Genomic DNA, 21,777 nt, shown 5'->3' with positions numbered 1-21,777 from the left:
TCCATTCAAAAGTCTGGTAACAGTGGGGAAGAAGCTGTTCTTGAATCTGTTTGTACAGGTATACAAACTTTTATATCTTCTGCCTGACAGAAGAGGGTGGAGGAGAGTATAACTAGGGTGGGAAGGGTCTTTGATTATTTTGGTTGCTTTCCCAATGCAGAGAGAAGTATGGATGAAGTCAATGGATGGGAGGCTGGTTTGCATGATGGACTGGGCTCACAACTCTCTGTAGTTTCTTTCGGTCTTAGGAAGAGCAGTTGCCATACCACTCTGAGATGCATCCACATAGGATGCTTTCAATGGTCCATCAATAAAAATTTGTAAGAGTCTTTATGTTCATGCTGAATTTCCTTGGCCTTCTGAGGAAGTAGAAGCGGTGCTGTGCTTTCTTGACTATAGTGTCAACATGGGTAGACCAGGACAGATTGTTGGTGATGGTCACTCCGAGGAACTGGCGCTCATCACCATCTTCACCTCAACACCATTGATGAAGATGGGGTGTGCCCTCCATTCCACTTCCTGAAGTCAATAACCGGCTCTTTCATTTTGCTGATGTTAATGGAGAGATTCTTGTCTTTATACCATGTCACTATGCACTCTATGTCCTTCCTGTACTCTGTCACGTCGTAGTTTGAGATCCCACCTACAACAGTGGTTTTGTCAGCAATAGAATTGGTGCAGAATTTGGCCATAGAGTTGTGTGTGTATAAGGAGTATAGTAGGGGGCTGAGTACGCAGCCTTGCGGGGCACCGGTGTCGAGGATTATAGTGGAGGGGTTGTTGTCACCTATCCTTACTGACTGCAGTTTGTTGAACTCGAAGTTGAGGACCCAGTTACAGTGGCAGGAGTAGACACCCAGGTCTTGGAGTTTGGAGATGAGGTTATTTGGAATTATGGTGTTGAAGGCAGAGCTGTAGTCAGTAAGGAGGAGCCTGACATAGGTATCCTTGTTGTCCAGATGTTCCAGGGATGAGTGTAGGGCCAGGGAGATGCCATCTGCTGTGGACCTGTTGCACCGATAGGTGAATTGTAAGGGATCAAGGCAATTTACTAGGCTGGAATTGATGTCAGCCATGACCAACCTGTCAAAGTACTTCATAATTGTGGAGGTCAGAGCCACCGGGCAGTAGTCATTGAGGCATGTTGCATGATTTTTCTTTGACACTGGGATAATGGTGGTCTTGTTGAAGCAGATGAGGACTTCAGATCATAGTAATGAGAGGTTGAACATATCTGCGGATACTGCCACCAGCTGGTCTGCACAGGATCTGAGTGCAAGGTTGGGGACTCCATTTGGGCAGGTTGCTTTCTGTGGGGTCCCCTTAATAAGGTCGATCTAATGTCTACGGCAGTGACTGTGGGTAAAGGTGCACCCAAGGTGGATGGGACAGATGATATTGTTTTACTGCCCTTCTGTTCCAAGAGAGCGTAGAATGCATTGAGATCATCAGGTAGGGATGTACTGCTGCCCATGATTCTGTTCCACTTCGCTTTGTAGCTTGTTATGTCATGTAAGGCTTGCCACAAACAATGGGTATCCATGTGGTTAGTCTGAGTCTCAACCTTAGGGTGGTATTGCCTCTTGGTATCCCTGCTGGTCTTGCGAAGGTTGTACCTGGATTTCCTGTATAGGTCAGGGTCGCCAGACCTTACTGCCTCAGACCTGGACTACTGCAGGAAGTGGATCTCCCAAGTTCATCCATGGTTTCTGGTTGGGGAATGTCTGAATTAACTTCTTCGGCATGCAGTCTTCTACATACTTACTAATGAAGTCTGTAACAGTAGTGGCATACTCATTTGCTGTTCCTTTAGCGATGGACTATAAAAGTAGGGAAGTGTTGCTGCAACTGTGCCCTTAGTGAAATTGTACCTGGAGTATTGCGTACAATTTTGGTCCCCTTACTCGAGGAGGGATATACTTGTATTGGAGGTAAATGCGGCGTTACGGGGATTGGTGAGGGTGCTGGGTTGGATGTTCTTTGGAGGGTTGGTGTAGACTCGATGGGCCAAATGACCACCTCCTGCACTGTAAGGATTCTATGATTCTTCACTCGCTCCCACTACTTCTAAACGAAAATGTGATAAGGTATAATTACAAACTACAGTGAACTGTGTATTATCTGAATGTTTTCATTTAACAATACTGTAATTTGTTGAGTGGTGTAGCAAATTCTGTCATTGCTAATGAGCAGTACTTAAAATTTTTAAGTCTTTGGAAGTAATTAAATGTTGCTACCCTTTAATACACTGCATTTGATACAGTGCCACACAACAGATATGTGAATAAAGTTACAGTTTATTGGAATAAAACGGACAGTAGCAATATGGACACAGGATTGACTGAATGACAGGAGATAGAGTGTAGCGGTTAATGAAAACAAAGTACTGAGAGTGCGTGGAGGAACAGAGAGATGTGTGTTTATATTTCCATGAGTCAAGGGTGTCTTTATTAACAGGGGCATGGAGAACAAGAGCAAGGAAGTTGTGTGGAACTTGTATAAGATTACTTTGTCGTGCAGTATTGCATCCAGTTCTGGGCACGCCATTTTAGGAAGTATGTGAAGATTTTGGACACAGTGCAGAAGAGATTTATAAGAATGGTTCTTTTGAGAAGGAACTTCAGCTATGAGCACAGATTGGAGAAGTTAGGACTGTTTTCCTTTTGAAAAAGCTGAGTGGAGATCTGATAGAGTTATTCAAAATTATGACAGAACTGGATACAGTAAATAGGGAGAAGCCGTTTTCATTTGTGAAAGTACCGAGACCAAACAGAGATAGATTTAAAGTAATTGGCAAAAGAGCAAAATTGATATGAGAGAAAGACTTTTCATGCAGTAAGTAGTTGGGGTCTAGAATGCACTCGATGAGATTGTGGTGAAGACAAGTTCAATTGATGCACTTAAAACAGATTTACTTATTTGAAAAAGAACAATGTGCAGGGTTATCTGAGAATGCTAGTGATTGGTGTAACTGAAATGACATTCCGCGAGCCAGACAGGATAGGTTTCTGAAGAAGGGTCCCGACTCAAAACATCAACTTTTCCTGCTCCTCTGATGCTGCCTGGCCTGCTGTGTTCCTCCACCTCCACATTCTGTTATCTCTGACTCCAGCATCGGCAGTTCTTACTATCCCAGGATAGGTTCAACAGCCTCCTTCTGTGCTGTAGTAATTTTGCGATTCTCGTTTGACAGTGCAGTGCAATGTCACAGATTAATATGTGGCAACAGGGACTGATTTGCCAATCAAAACTCAAGTCACTCAGTGTACTTGCGTACAACTTGCATTTTCGAAATACTATCGACCACATTGTTTCTGTATCATTTCATGATCCAACTTAGCAAAGAGAAGAAAGGAGTTAAAGTTGATTGAATTAGAAAATTGTACCATTCAGTTAAACAAGATTAGCAGTAAAGAAAAATTTTAAACCAACAAGTACAGGCAATTCTTTCAGGCTTTTTGGGAAAAGAATGGCTTGCTGATCTAATTTATAAAGTGTAAGCCTTCATCAGGAGCAGACCTCATCTGAGGCCCAAAGAAAGTCATGTTGAAGAGTTTGGCAATTGATTTGAGAGCTTTGTCGTTTTAACTGTGGATTATTTGTGAACTGTAAAGTGCCTTTAAAAGCCAGAATATCGGAACCTGGTTAACTTAATCAACTGAGAGGTTTTATACTTTGGCAACTGATTTAGAAGAAACACTCATTCTTCTCATCTTGATCTATAGATTTTGAAGGCTTGCTGATATATGTTTATTGCTCATAGAACATGACCAGGTAGGAAGGATTTAGCAACAATAAGAAGGAAATATCTAAAAACATAACAAAGTTAACAACTTGAGTATTATTTCAATAATAATTTCAATAAGATGGAGGTCAGCTGAGACTTTTTTTTAATGAGTGTGCAAAGAAGCACTAATTCAAAATGTGGTTTTACTAATCTAATTTTCGATGCTACAACATTGGAGCTCCCTTGCTAGTAAATGTATCAACTACCAGTGTCATATGATTCAGTTGGGAGCACTGGGTTGGATCTTGCATATTTTTGGCAGTGTCAATTTTGTCAAGTTTCATGGATGGTTTCTGTCTGTGAGGCCGAACAAGTTTCTCACACTCAGCCCAATTTCAACTCATTAACAACCTACTCTGCCCCCATAGCATCCCTCTTGTCCAATGCTAGCCCGATTCTACCACTTACCTTAGCCAAAAGAACTCATCACTGTACAGATAACTAAGAATGGACTAGCATCTGTGTTAACAGTATCATCTTTAAAAGGCCATTGTGCACCCAGACAGGCACTGTCAGTCCAGAACTGCCCTGCACAGTTTGTGACATTTGCCCCAGACGTGGCAAAGAGGCGAAAATTTTGCATCACGCTTTGCGGACAGGTGACTGGAGATCCTTGAGTGGAGGGTGCTACAGAGGAGGGCTGTCCTCTTCTCCTAGGATTGCCACAGGGTGCCACGACACCAGACCTTGCCAGTCTGGGTCAGTGCAGCCTCAGTCATATGGTGGAATGCCCAGGAGTGTAGGAAGAAGCTCAATGCACATTGGATTCACCAGAATATAAGCCATCACCTTCATTCTGCAAGATGAGATTCACTCTGTCTTTGTTAATCCACTTGTTTCCTACCAAAACGTATGCTCTATCACTCTCAATATTGCATGCAATATCTTCCTTCACTCTCTCTCTTCCATCCCAACCCCTCACACCTTGCATGGTCTCTATGCTGCCTACTCATTCGCTTAGGACAACTCCCCACTTTTCCTCCACTTGCACGCAGTACTAACAGCTGTACCAGCCATGTTCATCTGCCTTAACAGTTCCCTTTCTCTTGTTATAGAAAAAAACAGCTCACAATAGGGCAGAAAGAGCTAAGACAGATGGTAGGCTGTTCGACATTCAGCTCCTCACCCCTTATGAGAGGATCCTGGCCCTGACAGCCCAAGCAGCTGACTGACCACGTCCAGATCCCCAGACTTAGTATCAGGGACTGCCCTTGACTTACTGTATGCGCATCCTCCATAACTGAAGGTTGTCTCCATTGACTTGACTGAGGAATAGTGACAACCTTCCTTCTTTTATATCTGCACTAGATGGAAATGCAATACAGAAGTACTGAGAGTTCAGTAGCTTTGGCTGAGGGGGCAAGACATAAAAAGCTAAGTCAAGGCACTGCAGAAATGCTGTAAGCATCCAGGTAGACTCAGAGTGAGTCAGTGATAAGACAGCAAGTGAACAGCCGTGAGATGCAGCCATTCTAATCCATGAGTTTGATGCCTGTCCCTGGATATAAAGTTTCCTTGCAGTAGCATTGAGATTATAATTATCGCTGTGCCTCTGGTTAGAATTTTAAACTGCAGAAGCTTAATGTAATTGGATCATCATGATGATGTGCAGGAACTGGCAAATGTACAATGCTAAGGTCCAGAGACATGGGCTGCATGCCATCACTAACCCTAGAGATGACAAGTACAAGGTGCTGGTGGTAGGTGTGCGAAATGGAAGTCTTTAAGAGCAAGCAGCAAGCTGGAGTGCCCAGGTGCCCACTCAGACGTCAATGTCAAGATTCATCACTGTCTAGTTTGGTTGCACCAGGTTGTAGGATAAGAAGGTGTTAATAAGGTGAGATCTGCAGTTAATTAGGCTGACAATACGCAATAACGCCCCTAAATAGGCATCTTGCTAATCCATAGCAAGAATTTTGCTTCACATCTCTGTTGGAAAATACTACTGGTTGTTCCCCGTGTCATGATAGGCCTCACTTGACTTCTTGTGAGATTCTTTCAGATTTCTTACCATAACTCAGTCATTCAGGCTCCAATATAACAACATCCCATAAATTCAGACACAGATTCTTACACGCATTTCTCCAATCCAGGTGGAAACAACATCAAGAGAGATTTCAGAGAATGTAGCATCCAGGAATCATTTTTCTGAAGCTCCAACTCTTCTGGAACCCAAGCAGCTTCTGACTGCTACAGCTAAAAAAATGAGAAGGTTGGTATGTGAGAACTGGCCACTTTCCTTCCATTGTTACAACTGTTTTAAAAAAAAACCTAAAGGCATCCTCTGATTATTGACTTAGGCCATCTCTGGTAGCCACTTTGGTTCCTCTGCCTTTACAACCTCTCAAAAAAAAACCCAGGTCAAAATAACCCTTTTAAAGTGACAGCATTGACACACATCCAAGATTAGCAGTCTTGGCCGAGAACGACAGTGTTTTTCAGCGGAGGCTTCCGGCCCAGTATTCCAGCGACCCAGCATGGCAGTCTAGCCCTGGCTGCATCTTCAGGGTATTCTACCGTTCCTTAATCCCGAGCCCAGGAGCTGTTAACTGAACTGTGATGAACCTAGTCTTAACATTACTGTCTTTTTATTATTGTGTCTGATTTCTGTCCACAGGTGCTGTGATGCAGTGACTTATAAAACTTTTCACTGTATTTTTCATGTAAAAATACACAGAACAATAAATTTCTATTCTATTTACCTGACCGTTGCAGCTAATTCATTAGTGCTACACAATACATTTTGCATTAAGAACATCAGAAATAGGAACAGGAATAGGCCACTCAACCCCTTGAGCCCGTGCTGTCATTCAATAGAATCATCGCTGATTTGACATTCCTCACTTTTCTGCCTTTTCCACGTAACCCTTGATTCCTCCACTGATTCAAATATACACAAAGACTGCTGCCCACAGCTCTCTGTGGCAAGGATTTCCAAAGACCCTCATCCCTCTGAGAGAAGAAACTCCTCTTCATCTGTCTTAAATTGGCACCCCTTTATTCTGAGACTATACCCCCTGCTCCTAAACTCTCCCTTGAATGGAAACATTTCTCAGCATTTACCCTGCCAAGACCCTTAACAGCCCCAATGAACTGAATCTTGAGCCCAATAATAACATGTTAGTAAACTGGAAAAAAAAACACCGCAAATCTCAATGAAAACAGTAAATCCCGGAAAGAGATATGTGGTCAGGCAGCATGGGTGGCACAAATTCTCATTGATTTGGATGATTTCTGTTAACGGTGCCCTAAAAAGGAGGCAGATTTGTTACGTTTTTGTTCTGATGACTTGCCACAACCGAGCAGCTCTTTGTGGGATTTAAATTAATTTAAAGAGACATCTATAACGGAAAGAAATTTGTTTTTGGACATGACCTTTAGTGGGGGGGCTGGGTAAGACTTGCAGTTCTTTCTTCTCTACGTGTCGTTCGCTCAAAGTTTCCAGTAGTTTTTTTTTAAAAGTCCAAATCCCTGATTGATCGGAGATTTTTCTTTTTTAAAGTAGTTTTTAATCTTTTTTTCACATTCCTTTACACTGAGCCTGAAACTAGCACTCAGCGGCGCTCAGGACCGCCCGGTCCGAGCGGGAGGCACCGTTGGCGCCGGGGGGCGCGCGGGAGGGGACCGTTGGCCCCGGGGGCGCGCGCAGTGGCGGTGGGTGGCCGTTGGCGACAGAGGCGCGCTGTGAGGTGACTGGCGCAGGGAGCGCGCCGGGGGCGCGCTGGATGGGGGAGAGTGGCGGCGGGACCGTGCAGGGACGCGGTTGGCGGGGGCGCGCGCCGCAGAGACTGGTGGCACTTGGCGATGGGAGCGCGCTGGAAGTGGCGGCGGGAGAGCGCGCTCCGTTCGGGCCTACGAGCCGGGGATGTCGTTGGTGCGGGGCAGCCGCTCGCAGGCGGCGGGCAGAGGCCGCAAGAAGAAGGCGGCGGCACCACCGAGGAGAGAGTGGGACAGTACCATCAGTGACCTGAGCGTGCACCGGGCCAGCCCGGAGGAACTCGCTCGGCGCCGGCACAGCCGCCAGTCCAGGAACCGGCGGTTCGGCCTCCACAAACCCCGCGCCGCTCCCGGGAAGGAGCCGCCGCTGGTCAACGAGCTGCTGCTCGACCGGTGGCAGCTGCAGGACGTGTTGGCCAGGTCTGACCGGGCCTTGGCTCTAGTCCGGGATCTGTTCGCCGACGGCCCGCGCCTCCACGCCGCTTTCCCCAACGTGACGGCGGCCCCGGGCTGCGGGAAGGCGGCTCTGCTGGCTCCGAGCTGGGAGCGGCCTACTCAGCTGTCCCTCCTCAGCGAGTCGGTCATGGACTCCCAGGCCCTCAACGAGACCGGCAACACCATCCCAGACCGTCCACCGTCCCGGGATAGTCTGAAAAAGGCAGATGCTGCAGCCTTCGATGGCAGCAACCATCCCTCCCTGCAGGGGAAACCACCAAAAACTCCACAGGCTACATCAGAGTGGTCCCATACAGACCCCAACCAGACCCCGGAGACTCCATGCACACCAGAATGTGATGCCTCAGGGAACCACACAAGTTTAAACGCCACCACGGCAATCCAGAGAGCAAAGTCAAGAGTGCAAAGTGAAGCTGAAGGCAGTGCAGACTCATTCCAAACCGAGACTGCAAGAGTAACTCAGCAAGTCCTTCACCCTGGTTCAAGGAACTCAAAAAACGGCTTTCCAGGGTGCCAAAATTGCCATACGCCGACCAGAAGAACAGAAGACAGCAATCAAGAGGACAAGCAACTGACTCTCGATGTGCTGCAGGAAATGATTGATCAGATTGACCAGGAGATGATGGAATTGCAACGCCAGACGGGACGCAAAGTTACGGGCTGGTTGCCACAGAAAGGTCGTAGCCTAACAGGTTTCACCTTCTCCTTGGTCAGCTTGATAAGCCAACTGACCCACTATCTAAAGGAGAATGAAATTCAACAGCAGCAGGAGAAAGAACATCAACAGCAACTTGTGGAAAAATCCACAGAACAGCGAACACTAATTGATGCACTGACTGCAGAATTTCTAACAATGCAAAATGAAATTATTTCTATGCATCATTATATGATGAAAACAGATGAAGAACTACACGTAATGAAACAAATGTTGCATGGATCTTTGGAAGCAGAAATAAACAAACCGAAGCCAAGAGAAAACATTGATGCTTGCAAAGTTGGTGAGGCAGCACTGGGAGGACGGAGTTTACATACTTGTATTTACTCTGGCAGACAAGATAACATGAATGCACCTATTATAAGGGCTGCACCAAATCCTGGAGACGAACTTTCAGAAAACCTGGGTAAAAGACTGCCCTTTATCAATCAGTACAGGGAGATTGTGTTAGAAGGAGCTGGAAGAGGTCAGTGTTTACCTGAGCATTTATTTGGCTCTGCTGTATTGCTTTCTCCCCCAAGACAGAGGAACAGTCAAATAGCCATCGGATCACAAACTACAGCCAGTTTGTTTCAAGAAAGACCCCTGACTGATAATGTATACCTGAAATCAAATTGTGCGCATCCCTCGCAAATTGATAAGGAAGCTCGAACATCTGTTGAACTACAAAGAGAAAACAACTTTATAGAATACTTAGGAATGCCAAACCAGCTGCAAGGTCAACAGGATTTTGCCCAGCAGTGCAATTTTAGTAATGCTAATGAAGGACAAAGGAACTTGACTCCTGTTTTGCCTGTTAGTAATTCATCTGAAATGCAACAACCAGGAACTGTTGATGCAGCGACAGATATTCTGGGAGCAAAGGAGAACAAGATGGAAGCTGAAACTTTAGACAAGTGGCTTAAACATGAAGCAATGCTTGCTCAGATCACTGAGCTCCAATTGCAGAATTCAGCTCTCAAAGCCCAACTTAGCCAATTCAATATTGATAAATTACCTAATTCTGCACCACAGATTGAAAGGTTTGTGCCCAGACCTTGTGATAGCCTTCAGCAGAGGATCACTGAGCTCAACTACCAGAGTGCTGAAGCACGCAGCAAACTTCTGAAGTTGATTGAACAGCAGAGACAAATTTCTGGTGATTCTGCCTCACCACCCATTTCTCCTATTCCACCAGAAGGTAATTGGACAGAAACTGGCAGAAAATCACTGGATGTGTTGATCCCTTTGCCCAATGGTTTGGACTCTTCCTCAGAGAGCACACCTTGTCCTGCTAGTGAAATAAATAGCAATAGATCAACAGATAATGCCAGTAGAACTAATTCCTCACTACATCTGGACAAAGGTGATGGAAATGGAACATCCATTACTCAAAGATTGAAGCCAGAGAGATTAGAAAAACGAGGTTGGTTTGCACTGACTACTCATACCATTTGATTCTAATGCTGAAATTACAAATCTACATTTGGGTGATTGGATAACTAACAGAAGTGCTTTCATAACTGTAAAAAGAAAAATACTGCCAATACTGGAAATCAGAGCATGAGAACATCCTGGTTCTAAAGGCTTGGCACCAGAAAGATCAACTTGTACTCCCCACAGATGGTGACTAACATGTTTCCAAAGTTTTGTCCTTTTCTTTATGATTCAAATTGTATTTATTTGTTTTATGCTATTTTAGCACAAATTGTAACTTTAAATTTCTGTGTGCTCCCAGCAGTTGACTATCTTTACCTATACTTATGAATTGTGTTAATTTATTGATTCACAGAGGTAATTAGCCTCAAAGCAGCTTTTATAATGGTTCAGAAATGTTGAGAATTTTCTTGCCTGTTCTCTGGTTTTTCTAAGCGTATGTGAGAATGGGGTGGGATGGAGGGAGGGGGAGCTACATGCAGCAGTACTGAATCAGCAGTGCGTTTTACAAAATTCCTGATTTTTAGTTCCATTGATGTAATTAAAAATAAGTATGAGTTGTAAAAATTAATTGTTGATTCACTAGCATGTGTTTGGGGTTGAGGGGTGGTAGCGTGTGCTCCATTAGTTGCTGAAATCATTTTCTAATCTTTTTTTACCTGACACAAGCAGTTGTCTTTGAGGGGGCAACATTTTATAAATGTGTTCTATTTTAAATATAAAAATACATTGCAATTTTTTTAGTTACTTCAATAAAGCACTCACACTTTGCGCAAAAATAAATCTTTTTTACATGGTGTAATTGTTCTTTTATGTGGTGTGGGGCTATTACTTTCAGAGTTGCCAATCACTACTTCATCTATCTGTATAATAATTGGTCCCGAGTTGTGATCATCACCCTCATATTCTTTTTAAATGATTACTGAAGCCTAGTGATTTTAGTACAGGAGTAAGAACTTAGAAATTGAGAGTTTAGGAGTCACGTCACAATGTGGAATTAAATTTGATAAGTTTGTAATTTAAGGGTTAGTACCAGGAAACTAAATGAAAGCTTGTGATATGTTGTAACAATTCAATTCTTTCAGCTAATGTCTGTTAGGGAAGGGTCATTGTCATTGTATATGGGTAAGATTAAAGCCACTCAGACCAATTGAAAGAGCTGTACCACAGACTGGTCAAGCAATGATGCAACAAGTAGCCAGGTTGTACCGTCAAATCCATACCATTCCAAACCTTGACTATATCTTGATCCACCAGACAGTCCAACATCATACGGATCAAACCTGAGAATTTCGATGACGTTCTGCTGAAGATAATTGGTAGGTGACAGGAGGGAAGCATTAGTTAACATTCCCATCATCAAGCACGATGCAGCACTGACTGCAAGATTGAAGTTTTTGAAAGTTATCTTAAAAAAATGCCAATGGGTGATTCTCTACCTTCGTCTGAGGTTCCTATCATGTCCTATCCAGATTTTCCAGTGTCTAGTTAGGCAGAGATTGGATGTAACTCGCAAAGGTATATGTCAGGACCCACACAGTCATGTTGCACTGATTCAGAGAGAATTGCGTGGAAAGTTTAAATTTCTGGTGGGTTAAGTGCACTTCTGGATATAAAAAAAGTTCTGATGGGTGTTCCTCAGCTCTTGTGGATCCTGCATGCTTGTCTCTGAGCTAAAGTGGAAGACTTGGGAGAGATCAGATGCTGGGTTGTTGCTAAGGAAATGTTGAATGAGTTTAAAACCGTAGCTAATTCCTAGATAATAATAATAAGATATCCTCCCTCCCGCCATCCTCCACCCATTTTCAACACTTCCTGACTGATCCTGACCCTTCAAAAGCCCTGACTTCCCAGCCTTCATCTCTGAATCTCCAATTGCTACCTGACTCTTTCCTGTCTCACCCTCTACTGAGGTTCATTCCACTGCATCCTGGGGTGGAAAGGTTACCTTATGAGAAGAGGCAGGACAGATTAGGTCTCTGTGGAATTTAGAAGAATGAGAGATGATATTATTGAAACATAAGATCTTAGGGGGCTTGATAGGGTGGTTGCTGAAAGGACATTTCCTCCTTATGGGAAAGACTCATGATTTCCCATTTGGATACAGCTAAATGGATATTCAAGAAGCTTGACCTTAGTGAGGACAGGACCAACACTGGCACCTTCACATTCTTAGTAAGGACTGAACATTCTTTATCTACCACAGTTATTCCTTAGGTATGATCTGCAGAATGCACTCTGAAACTGAATGTAAGAACTAAGAGCAGGAGTGGGCAATTCAGCCCCATGAGTCTGTTTTAGGATTTGATAAAATCATGGCTGATTTCATCTTGACTTCAACTCCACTTTCCTGCCCGCACTCCATAATCCAACCCATTTCTAAATAAAACTCTATCTGCTCCTTAAATTTACTCAGTGGCCCAGCATTCACCACACTGTGGGGTAGTGAATTCCAAAAATGCGTGAACCTTTGAGAGAAATGATTTCTCCTCCTCTCTGTTTTAAATTTGCTACCCCCTATCCTAAAGCAATGACCTCTCAATCTATATTTGCACATGAGGAAACATCTTTTTTATACTCTTCTTAAAAAAATTATTCATTCGTGGGTTGTGGGTGTTGCTGGCTGGCCAGCATTTGTCAATCCCTTTTAACACCTTGTATACTTCAATTAGATCTCCTCTCATTCTTCAAAGGTCAAGAGAGTAAAGGCCTAAATTGCGCAATCTCAATAAACGAAACCCCTCATCCCTGGAATCAGTCTAGAAAAGCTCCTCTGAAGTACATCCAATACTCCAGCATTTCTCCTCAAGGGGACCAAAACAGTGCACAGAACACTGGGATAACACAAAGTGGAGCTGGAGCAACACAGCAGGCCAAGCAGCATCAGAGGAGCAGGAAAGTTGATGTTTGGGTCAGGACCCTCTAGGTGCAGTTTCACTAATGCCGTGTACAGTTGCAGCAAAGCTTCCCTACTTTTATACCCTATTCTTTTAACAATAAATGCCAAAATTCCATTTGATTTCCATGTTCCCTGCTGTACCTGTATACTAGTTTTCTGTGATTCATGCATGAAGATACCCAGATCCCTCTGCACTGAAATACTATATATACGTATAGAATCCCTACAGTGTGAAAACAGGCCCTTCAGCCCAACAAGTCCACGTCGACACTCAGAGCACCCCACCCAGATCCATCCCCCTGTAACCCACCTAATCTACACATCCCTGAACACTACGGGAAGTTTAGCATAGCCAATCCACCTAGCCTGCACATCTTTGGACTGTGGGAGGAAACCCACGCAGACATGGGGAGAAAGTGCAAACTCCACACAGTCGCCCAAGGGCTGGAATCGAATCTGGGTCCCTGGCACTGTGGGGCAGCAGTGCTAGCCACTGTGCTGCCCTAAATACTCTAAAGTTTCCCTCCATTTGAATAATAAGTTGTCTTTCTATTTTAATAGTAAAAATGGATAACCTCACACCAATCTACGTTAAACTCATCTGCCAAATTTTGGCTCATTCTGCTAACATCCATATCCAATTGTAAATTTTTTATTTCTTCATTAATTTCTTGGCTTCCTGTCTATTTTAAGTTTCGTTGGATAATTTGGCAACAGTACTTTATATCCCCACATCCAAGTCATTAGTATAGATTGTAAATAGTTGTGACCTCAAGGACTGAACCCTGTGGCACCCAGGTACCTACATCTTGCCAACCAGAAAAAGATCCATTTATCCTGATTCTCTGCTTTCTGTTGATTAGCCAATCCTCTATCCAATCTAATAATCACAATCCCAAGTGATCTTGCTTTGTGTATTAACCTTTAGGCACCTTATCAATGCATTCTGGAAGTCTAGTTGTACTTCAGGATCCCTATTGTCCACCTTGCTTTTTACATCTTCAAAGAACTTGAGCAAATTAGTCAAACATGATTTGATCATCATCAAATCATGCTGAATCAAGATTTATCCAGTAGGGCGTTCACACTGTGTGATCAGTACCACCAAGAGCATAAGAATAACAATGTCACGTATTAATTTCCTCCAAATCACCATCGTGACCTAGACATATGTTATTGTTTCTTCATTATTGTGTTCATAAGGAGAGCTTCATAACTAGTGGCAAGAGAAAAAACACGTCATCAAAAGGACTTCACTGCTTCAACAAGAACCACCATCAATTCTTGGGACAATTGGGATAGACAAAACTGACCTTATCTGTGTCATTGATACGATAATGGCCAAAGGATGCTTTATTACACGTCATTCAATGTTAGACTCAATTAATGCTGTTACTTGACATTTCAAATAGTCGGACAAAATGGAAGAAATGGTTAGTGTAGTCCTGATAATAAAGGGTGACAAAAGGGCAAGTGAGGAAGGATTTTCATTCAGAAGAGTAGAAAAAGAATTATGCAGGGGGAGATAAATAAGAGACAGAAAAGACTAACTAGAATAGTTTACAGGGTTCCTCAAATGTAGCTATATTGCTGGCAGAGCATTAATCAAATAACAGGTGTTCAAACAAAGATAATGCAATAAATGTGGGAGCTTTAATCTTCATATTGTCTGGGCAAATCAAATTGGCAAAATTGGTTGGGGGGATGAATTCAAGGAATACATTTGAGAAACTTCCTTGAGCAATACACCATGGAACCAAACAGGGAAGAGACCATTTTAGATCTTGAGTGAAGAGATATGGTTAAAGTAAGGGATCACCCATGGAAGAGTGAGCATAATATGAGAGACTTTCATATTAACTTCAGCAATGATGTACTTGCTTCCAAAACTAGAGTATCAGATTTCTCAATGAATGTGCATTCCATTGAGAAATGAAAAGCCCAGGTGGAGAAGTGGATATTTGTGGATAACTAGAAAGAGTAAGGATAGTTTTAGATTAGACAAGGTTTCACATGGTAGACTGGTTATAAGATGAGATCACATGGGATCCAGGGAGAGCTAGCCAATTGGATACAAAATTGGCTTGCAGGTAGGAGACAGAGGGTGGTGGTAGAGGGTTGTAGTTCAGCCTAGAGACCTGTGACCCATGATGTGATGCAAGAATCAGTGCTGGGTCCAAAATTGGAGTTATAGTGGACAGTGAAGAAGGTTACCTAAGTGTATAAGGGGGGATCTTGATCATCTAGACTAGTTGGCTGACGAGCAGCAGATGGAGTTTAATTTAGCTAAATGCATGGGGTTTTTGGTAAGACAAATCAGGGCAGAGCTTACACAGTTAATGGTAGGACCCTGTGGAGTATTGTCGAACAGAGAGACCTAGGGGTGCAGATACATAGTCACGGGTAGACAGGGTGATGAAGAAGGCATTTGGCACGCCTGCCTTCATCAGTCAGAGCATTGAGTGCCGGAGTTGGAATGTCATGTTATGGCTATACAAGACATTGGTAAGGCCTCATTTGGAGTACTGCATACAATTCTAGTCACCCTTCTATAGCAAGGACATCATTCAACTGGAAAGAGTGCAGAATGTTTGTAAGGATGTTAGCGAGGCTGGAGGCTATGAGTTATAAGGAGAGGCTGGATAGGCTGGGACCTTTTTCACCAGAGCATAGGGGCTTGAGTGTTGACCTTAAAGAAGTTTATAAAATTATGAGGGGCATAGATAAGGTGAATGGCCAAAGTCTTTTGCCCAAGGTAGGAAAGTCCAAAACTAGAGGGCATAGATTTAAGATAAGAGGGGAAAGGGACCTGTGGGGCAACATTTTCACACAGAGGGCGGTGTGTATATGGAACGAGCTGCCAGAGGAAGTGGTAGATGCTAGTACACTTACAACATTTAAAAGACATTTGAACAGGTACATGGGTAGGAAAAGTTTAGAGGAATACGGGCCAACACATTGACAATTGCACGAGCCAAATAGAGACATGCCAGGGAATTCCTGGAGGCCTGGTGTTCCAACCGGAACTCCATCAACAAGCACATTGAATTAGAACCTGTGTACAAACCACTGAGAAACAAAACCGGAAGTAATACTAACCACCTCAGCAAACTGAGGCAATTAAAAACAAACGGGACAGAACATCGACGCATCACCAGAGGCACACTGAAAATGTTAGCTAGCAGGGTGAGGAAACATTTGCAACCAAACCCACCAGCTCGCCGAGCAGTCTACAACCTCATTACTATGCAAGTTTGGAAATCACACACGGCTCTTTTTTTATATCTCATTCAAAAGCCATGTTTCAGATATAAAAGTACTCCCTCACTGCTGCACTGAAGTGCCAGGCTAGTTTATATGTTCTGGAGTGGAGCTCAGACCCACACCATTTTGACTTGGAGCTAGATGTTATCTTTGAGCTAGTACTGACATTTGTAGCATACACGCCATGACAAATGACTCCTGTTCATGCTTCAGAACTACTAATGATCAACAGAAGGCCTTTGTACAAAACCTAGGTTATAAATAGATTTACAACAAAATGGGGAAATGATCAAAGCAAGTTTCCATACTTCTTTAATTCTTAAACCAGAATGCTTAATGACAAGTTAGTTTCCACCTGCCCACAAGACTATAACAAATAGGAACAGGAGTAGGCCGCTCAGCCCCTTGATTTTGGCTCCACCATTCAATAGGATCATGACTCCTCATGTCCACTTTCCTGCCCTTCGCACCAAACCCTTGATTCCCCTATTGATCAAGAATATATCTATCTCAGCCCTATCTCATAAGGACTGCCCCCCATGGCTGTCTGTGGCAAGGATTCACAATCCTCTAAGAGAAGAAATTCCACCTCTTCTCAGTCTAAATTGGCACACCTTCATGCTGAGACTATGTCCTCTGGTCGTAAACTCTCCTGTGAGGGGAAACATCCTCTCAGTATTTACCCTGTCAAATCCTTTAAGAATTCTATGTGGTTCAATTAGATCACCTCTCATTCTCCTAAACTGCAATGAGTAAAGTCTCCATGGTAGGAGCCTGGGGAGCGTTGCCAAACAAAGAGACCTAGGGGCAAGTGCATAGTTCCTTGAAAGTGGAGTCGCAGTTTGACAGGGTGGTGAAGAAGGCATTTGGCATGCTTGCCTTCATTGGTCAGAACACAGAGTATAGGAGTTGGGATGTCATGTTGCAGCTTTACAGGACATTGGTGAGGCCACTTTTATAGTGTGTACAGTTCTGGTTGCCCTTCAAAAGGAAAGATGTTGTTAAACTTGAGAAGGTGAAGTAAAGATTTGCAAGAGAATTGCTGGGACTAGAGGATTTGAGATATAGGGAGAGCTGAATTGACTGGGGCTTTTTTCCCTGGAGCGTTGGAAGTTGAGGGGTGAACTTATAGAGGTTTACAAAATCATGAGGAGCATGGAAAGGGTGAATAGTCAAGTTATTTTCCCTTGGGTGGGAAAGTCCATAATGAAATGAAATAGGTTTAAGCTGAGAGGGGCAAGATTTAAAAAGGACCTCAGGAGTAACTTTTTTGTGCAGATGGTGGTGCATATATGGAATGAACAATTATAATATTTAAAAGACATCTGGATGAGTACCTGAATAGGAAGAGTTTATAGGGATATGGACCAAATGCTGGCAAATGGGACTAGGTCAGATTGGGATGTCTGATTGGCACGGATGAGTTGGATCAAAGGGTCTGTTTTCATGCTGTATGACTCTTAATTTGTTGATCTAAACAGCAGTCATCAGTGATTCAGTTAAACAAGGAGTTGGTGAGACTATATCTTGAATACTGTATGCATTTTTGGTCTGATTACTTAAGGAAGGACGTAACTACGTTGGAAGCAGTTCAGGGGAGGTTTACTAGATTGGTACGTGGATTGAGCAGGTTGTTTTATAAGGGTAGATTAGATGGAGTACTGGAATTTAGAAGAGTGAGGAGCAACTTGATTGAAGTGTGTAAGATCCTGATTGGTCTTGAGAAGGTGGACATAGAAAGGTTATTTCCTCTCATGAATTAGTCCAGAGCTTAGGAGGACTGTTTTAAATTTAGGGGCTGCCATTTCAGGACAAACGTGAGAGAAATTGAACTTTTTTTCTCTGAGTGTTGTCCAACTTCGGATTTCATGGCATTAAAATGTGGTGGAGGTGCGGTCATTGAATATTTTTAAGACAGATATAGACAAATTGTTGTTAGGCAAGAGAATCAAAGGTTATTGGGGCAGATGGGAATGTGAAATTCTAAACACAAACAACACAGATCAGCCATGATTTTATTAAATTATGATGCTGGCTTCAGGGACCAAATAATCTACTTCTGCTCCGAACACGAGTTTATCTGGAGGTCGGTTAGCTCATTTGGCTGGATGGAGAGTGAAGCCAGTGTCGGTTCAATTTCTGCAGCAGCTGATGTGACCATGACGTCCTACCTTCCCAACCATGTCCCATGCCTGAAGTGCGGTGACTATCACTAGTCATCTGTCTCTAACAAGAGAGCAGCCCTATGATCCTCTGTAATATGGCAACATAACCTATATGTTTGTATGAGCATCTACATTTCTAAAGAACTTGTAAATTTTAACAGTGAAATTTGCTACTAACCTTCTTAGTGGCTACTTTCTCTGGGTGAGAGCTAAAAACTTTGCTTGTTGAATGTCTGAAATAATAGTTGTGTACAAAGTGGGCATGTGAGGCATCAAAAAATTACCTTCAAAGTTGGTAGGTCTGCTGATAGAAAATTAAAATCATGTCAACTTGTTAGGGCAGATAGGGAGTATAAACAGAAGTTGCTGGAAAGGCACAGCAAATCTGGCAGCATCTGTGAAGAAAAAATCAGGGTTAACGTTTCGGATCTGATGACCCTTCCGCAAACCTGCTGAGCTTTTCCAGCAACTTCTGTTTTTCTTCCTGATTTACAGCATTCGCAGTTCTTTCGGTTTATATTCAGACAGGGAGTATGATACATGACTTTACAGGACCTGGTTATTTGAGAATATTGTCAATGTTTGGCCAGTCATATTTGGTTATTAATGAGGCCTAAAGTGATTAGTGGGACTTGTCCCTGGAGACTCTGATGCTTCCTCATTCATTCAAAATAATCCTACAAGCCAACGCCTTATTGGTTATAGTGATCCTGAGGTGGCAAGTTCAAGAAACTTATAAGTTCATAAGATATAGGGCAGAATTAGGCCATTTGGCCCATCGAAGTCTGCTCCGCCATTCGATCATGGCTAATATGCTCCTCACCCCCATTTTCCTGCCTTCTCCCCATAACCCTTCAACCCATTACTAATGAAAAATGTGTCTAATTCCCCCTTAAATTTCCTCACTGTCCTAGCATCCACTGCACTTTGGGGTAGTGAATTCCACAGATTCAGAACCCTTTGGGAGAAGTAGTTTTTCCTCAACTCTGTTTTAAATTTACTACCCCTTATGCTAAGACTATGAACCCTCATCCTAGAATGCCCCACAAGAGGAAGCATCCACTCCATGTCTATTTTACCTATACCTTTTATCATCTTGAATACCTTAATTTGATCTCCCCTCATTCTTCTAAATTCCAGAGAGTATAGACCTAAACTGTTCAATCTCTCTTCATACGACAAACCCCTCATCTCTGAGATCGACCTAGTGAACCTCCTCTGAACTGCCTCCAATGCCACTACATCTTTCCTCAAATAAGGGGACCAAAACTGTGCACAATAGTCCAGGTGCGGTCTCATCAATGCCTTGTATAGTTGCAACAATACTTCCTTCCCTTTATATTCTTTTGCTTCAGCTATAAAAGCCAACTTTCCATTCGCTTTCTTTATTATCTGCTGTACCTGCATGCTAGTTTTCTATGACTCATGAACAAGGACACCCAGATCCCTCTGCACCCTGAAGTCTCTCCCCATTTAGATAATAAGTCACCTTCCCATTTTTCTGACCAAGATGCATGACCTCACACTGATCCACATTAAACTCCATCTGCCACATTTTGGCCAACTCTCCTAACCTATCTATATTTATTTGTAAGGTTCGTACTTCCTAATTGCAATTTACCGTCATCCACAAGTTTGACTATAGAGCCTTCTATCCCTATATCTACGTCATTAACGTAGATTGTAAATAGCTGGGGTCTAAGGATTGAACCCTATGGCACCCCACTAGTTACTTCTTGCCATTCTGAAAAAAACACATTTATCCCAACTCTCTGTGTTCTGTGTATCAGTCAGTCACCTATCCAAGATAATAAATTACCCCTAATCCCATATGATCCAACCTTGTGAATTAACCTTTTGTGCAGCACCTTATCAATTGCCTTCCGCAAGTCCAGATATATTACATCTACAGGATCCCCATTATCCACTTTGCTTGTTACATTTCTGAAGAACTCTAGCAAATTAGTCAAAAATGATTTGCCCTTCATAAAACCATGCTGATTCTGATGGATAGCCTTTGACTTCCCAAATGTCCTGATATTGTTTCCTTGAGAGTTGATTCTAACACTTTGCCAGCAACAGATGTTAAACAAACTGGATTGTAATTTCCCACATATTGCTTCCCACCCTTTTTGAATAATTAGCAATAATTAGCAATTAATAATAATTAGCAATTTTCCAATCCACTGGAACCTTTCCCATGTCCAGTGAATTTTGGTATATTCTAACGAATGCACCCACTATCTCTGTCACCACTTCCTTTAAAACTGTAGGATGTAGATCACAAGTTCTTTATGACGGTAAATCACTCAGTTTGGTTTGGTTACATTCCAGCGTTACGTATGGGGGAATTCAAAACCATGGCCCTTATCGACACGGATTTGAAAGGTCAGAGATAGTGTGTATTCCATATGTAGCAAACAAATGAGACTCTGACAATCATTCTTGGGTCTTTCAGTAAATTGACTTGGAAGCTCTTAAGCATTGTAATGAGTTTCTATGCGTGTCAGATTGACCAAAACAGTAAGGTTTTATTTTCAGCTTTGAAAACTTTGGATCATGAATTTAATCAGTGATGTTTTCATCCGATTCTGTGTAGATTCTATGATCTTTGATTTACTGTTTTATTCTGTTTCCCATTTGAATCATTTTCCTTTTCATTGTTTTCCTCTTCTGCCCCTTTAGTGGTCTGTTTATGCTTACGGGGGTCCCCCAGTTACGAATAAAAACAGAAGTTGCTGGAAAAGCTCAGCAGGTCTGGCAGCATCTGTGAAGAAAAAATCAGAGTTAACTTTTCGGGCCCGGTGACCCTTCCTCAGAACACGATTTACCAATGTCCAACTGACATGCTTATGAATGCGATCCAATGCACGGATGTAATTTTAAACACCTGACATATGAACATGTTCTGTAGTTATGAACAGCTGCTTTCCATTGTCCAGCAGTGTGTTCAGACTTGTGTACAAATCGATTTGCGAACAGACTCCTGACGGACCCTGTTCACAGCCCTGGGATTCCCTGTACTTGCAATTGTAGGCTGCCTATTGCGAGCTTTGTATCTTACAATGTGATACAACTAAAAAACTCTCTGCCACCATTAATGATACCAATGATGTATACCAGTAATAACATTGATTAATTGATCAGTATGTACCTTGACATGTGCATTGTTGATACTTCCTTGAACCCTGCTGATGATACCAGTACTGCCTTTCTACTGGACTAAATGGATTTTATGGCATGTACCAGATATTTGCCACAAGACTGCAGGAGAACAGGCATAGAAATTGATTTCTTCTTGAAATTATTAGATCATTAGAAATAAAATATGAAAAATAAAATGATATTTTCAAAAAAT

General features: G+C 42.7%; 2 protein-coding genes across 2 annotated transcripts in view; both read left to right on the top strand.

Moving 5' to 3' along the window:
- sulf1 (sulfatase 1) overlaps positions 1 to 21,777 on the top strand; it is a 270,640-nt gene that overhangs the window by 83,969 nt on the left and 164,894 nt on the right. The gene's annotated exons all lie outside the window — the stretch shown is intronic.
- On the top strand, positions 7,547 to 10,865 carry spice1 (spindle and centriole associated protein 1). Its single transcript, XM_020514512.2, has one exon. It carries the CDS (start codon positions 7,653 to 7,655, stop codon positions 10,110 to 10,112), a length of 2,460 nt encoding a protein of 819 aa, XP_020370101.2. The 5' UTR covers positions 7,547 to 7,652; the 3' UTR covers positions 10,113 to 10,865.

Source organism: Rhincodon typus, chromosome 4 (assembly GCF_021869965.1).
Source record: "Rhincodon typus isolate 14 chromosome 4, sRhiTyp1.1, whole genome shotgun sequence".
Classification (NCBI taxonomy): Eukaryota; Metazoa; Chordata; class Chondrichthyes; order Orectolobiformes; family Rhincodontidae; genus Rhincodon; species Rhincodon typus.
The sequence above is the reverse complement of the archived record's forward strand: the minus strand, read 5'-3'. Positions and strand labels throughout refer to the sequence as shown.

Excerpts from the sequence above, each read along its gene's own strand:
- spice1 (XM_020514512.2), top strand. The coding sequence starts at position 7,653 with ATGTCGTTGGTGCGGGGCAGCCGCTCGCAGGCGGCGGGCAGAGGCCGC.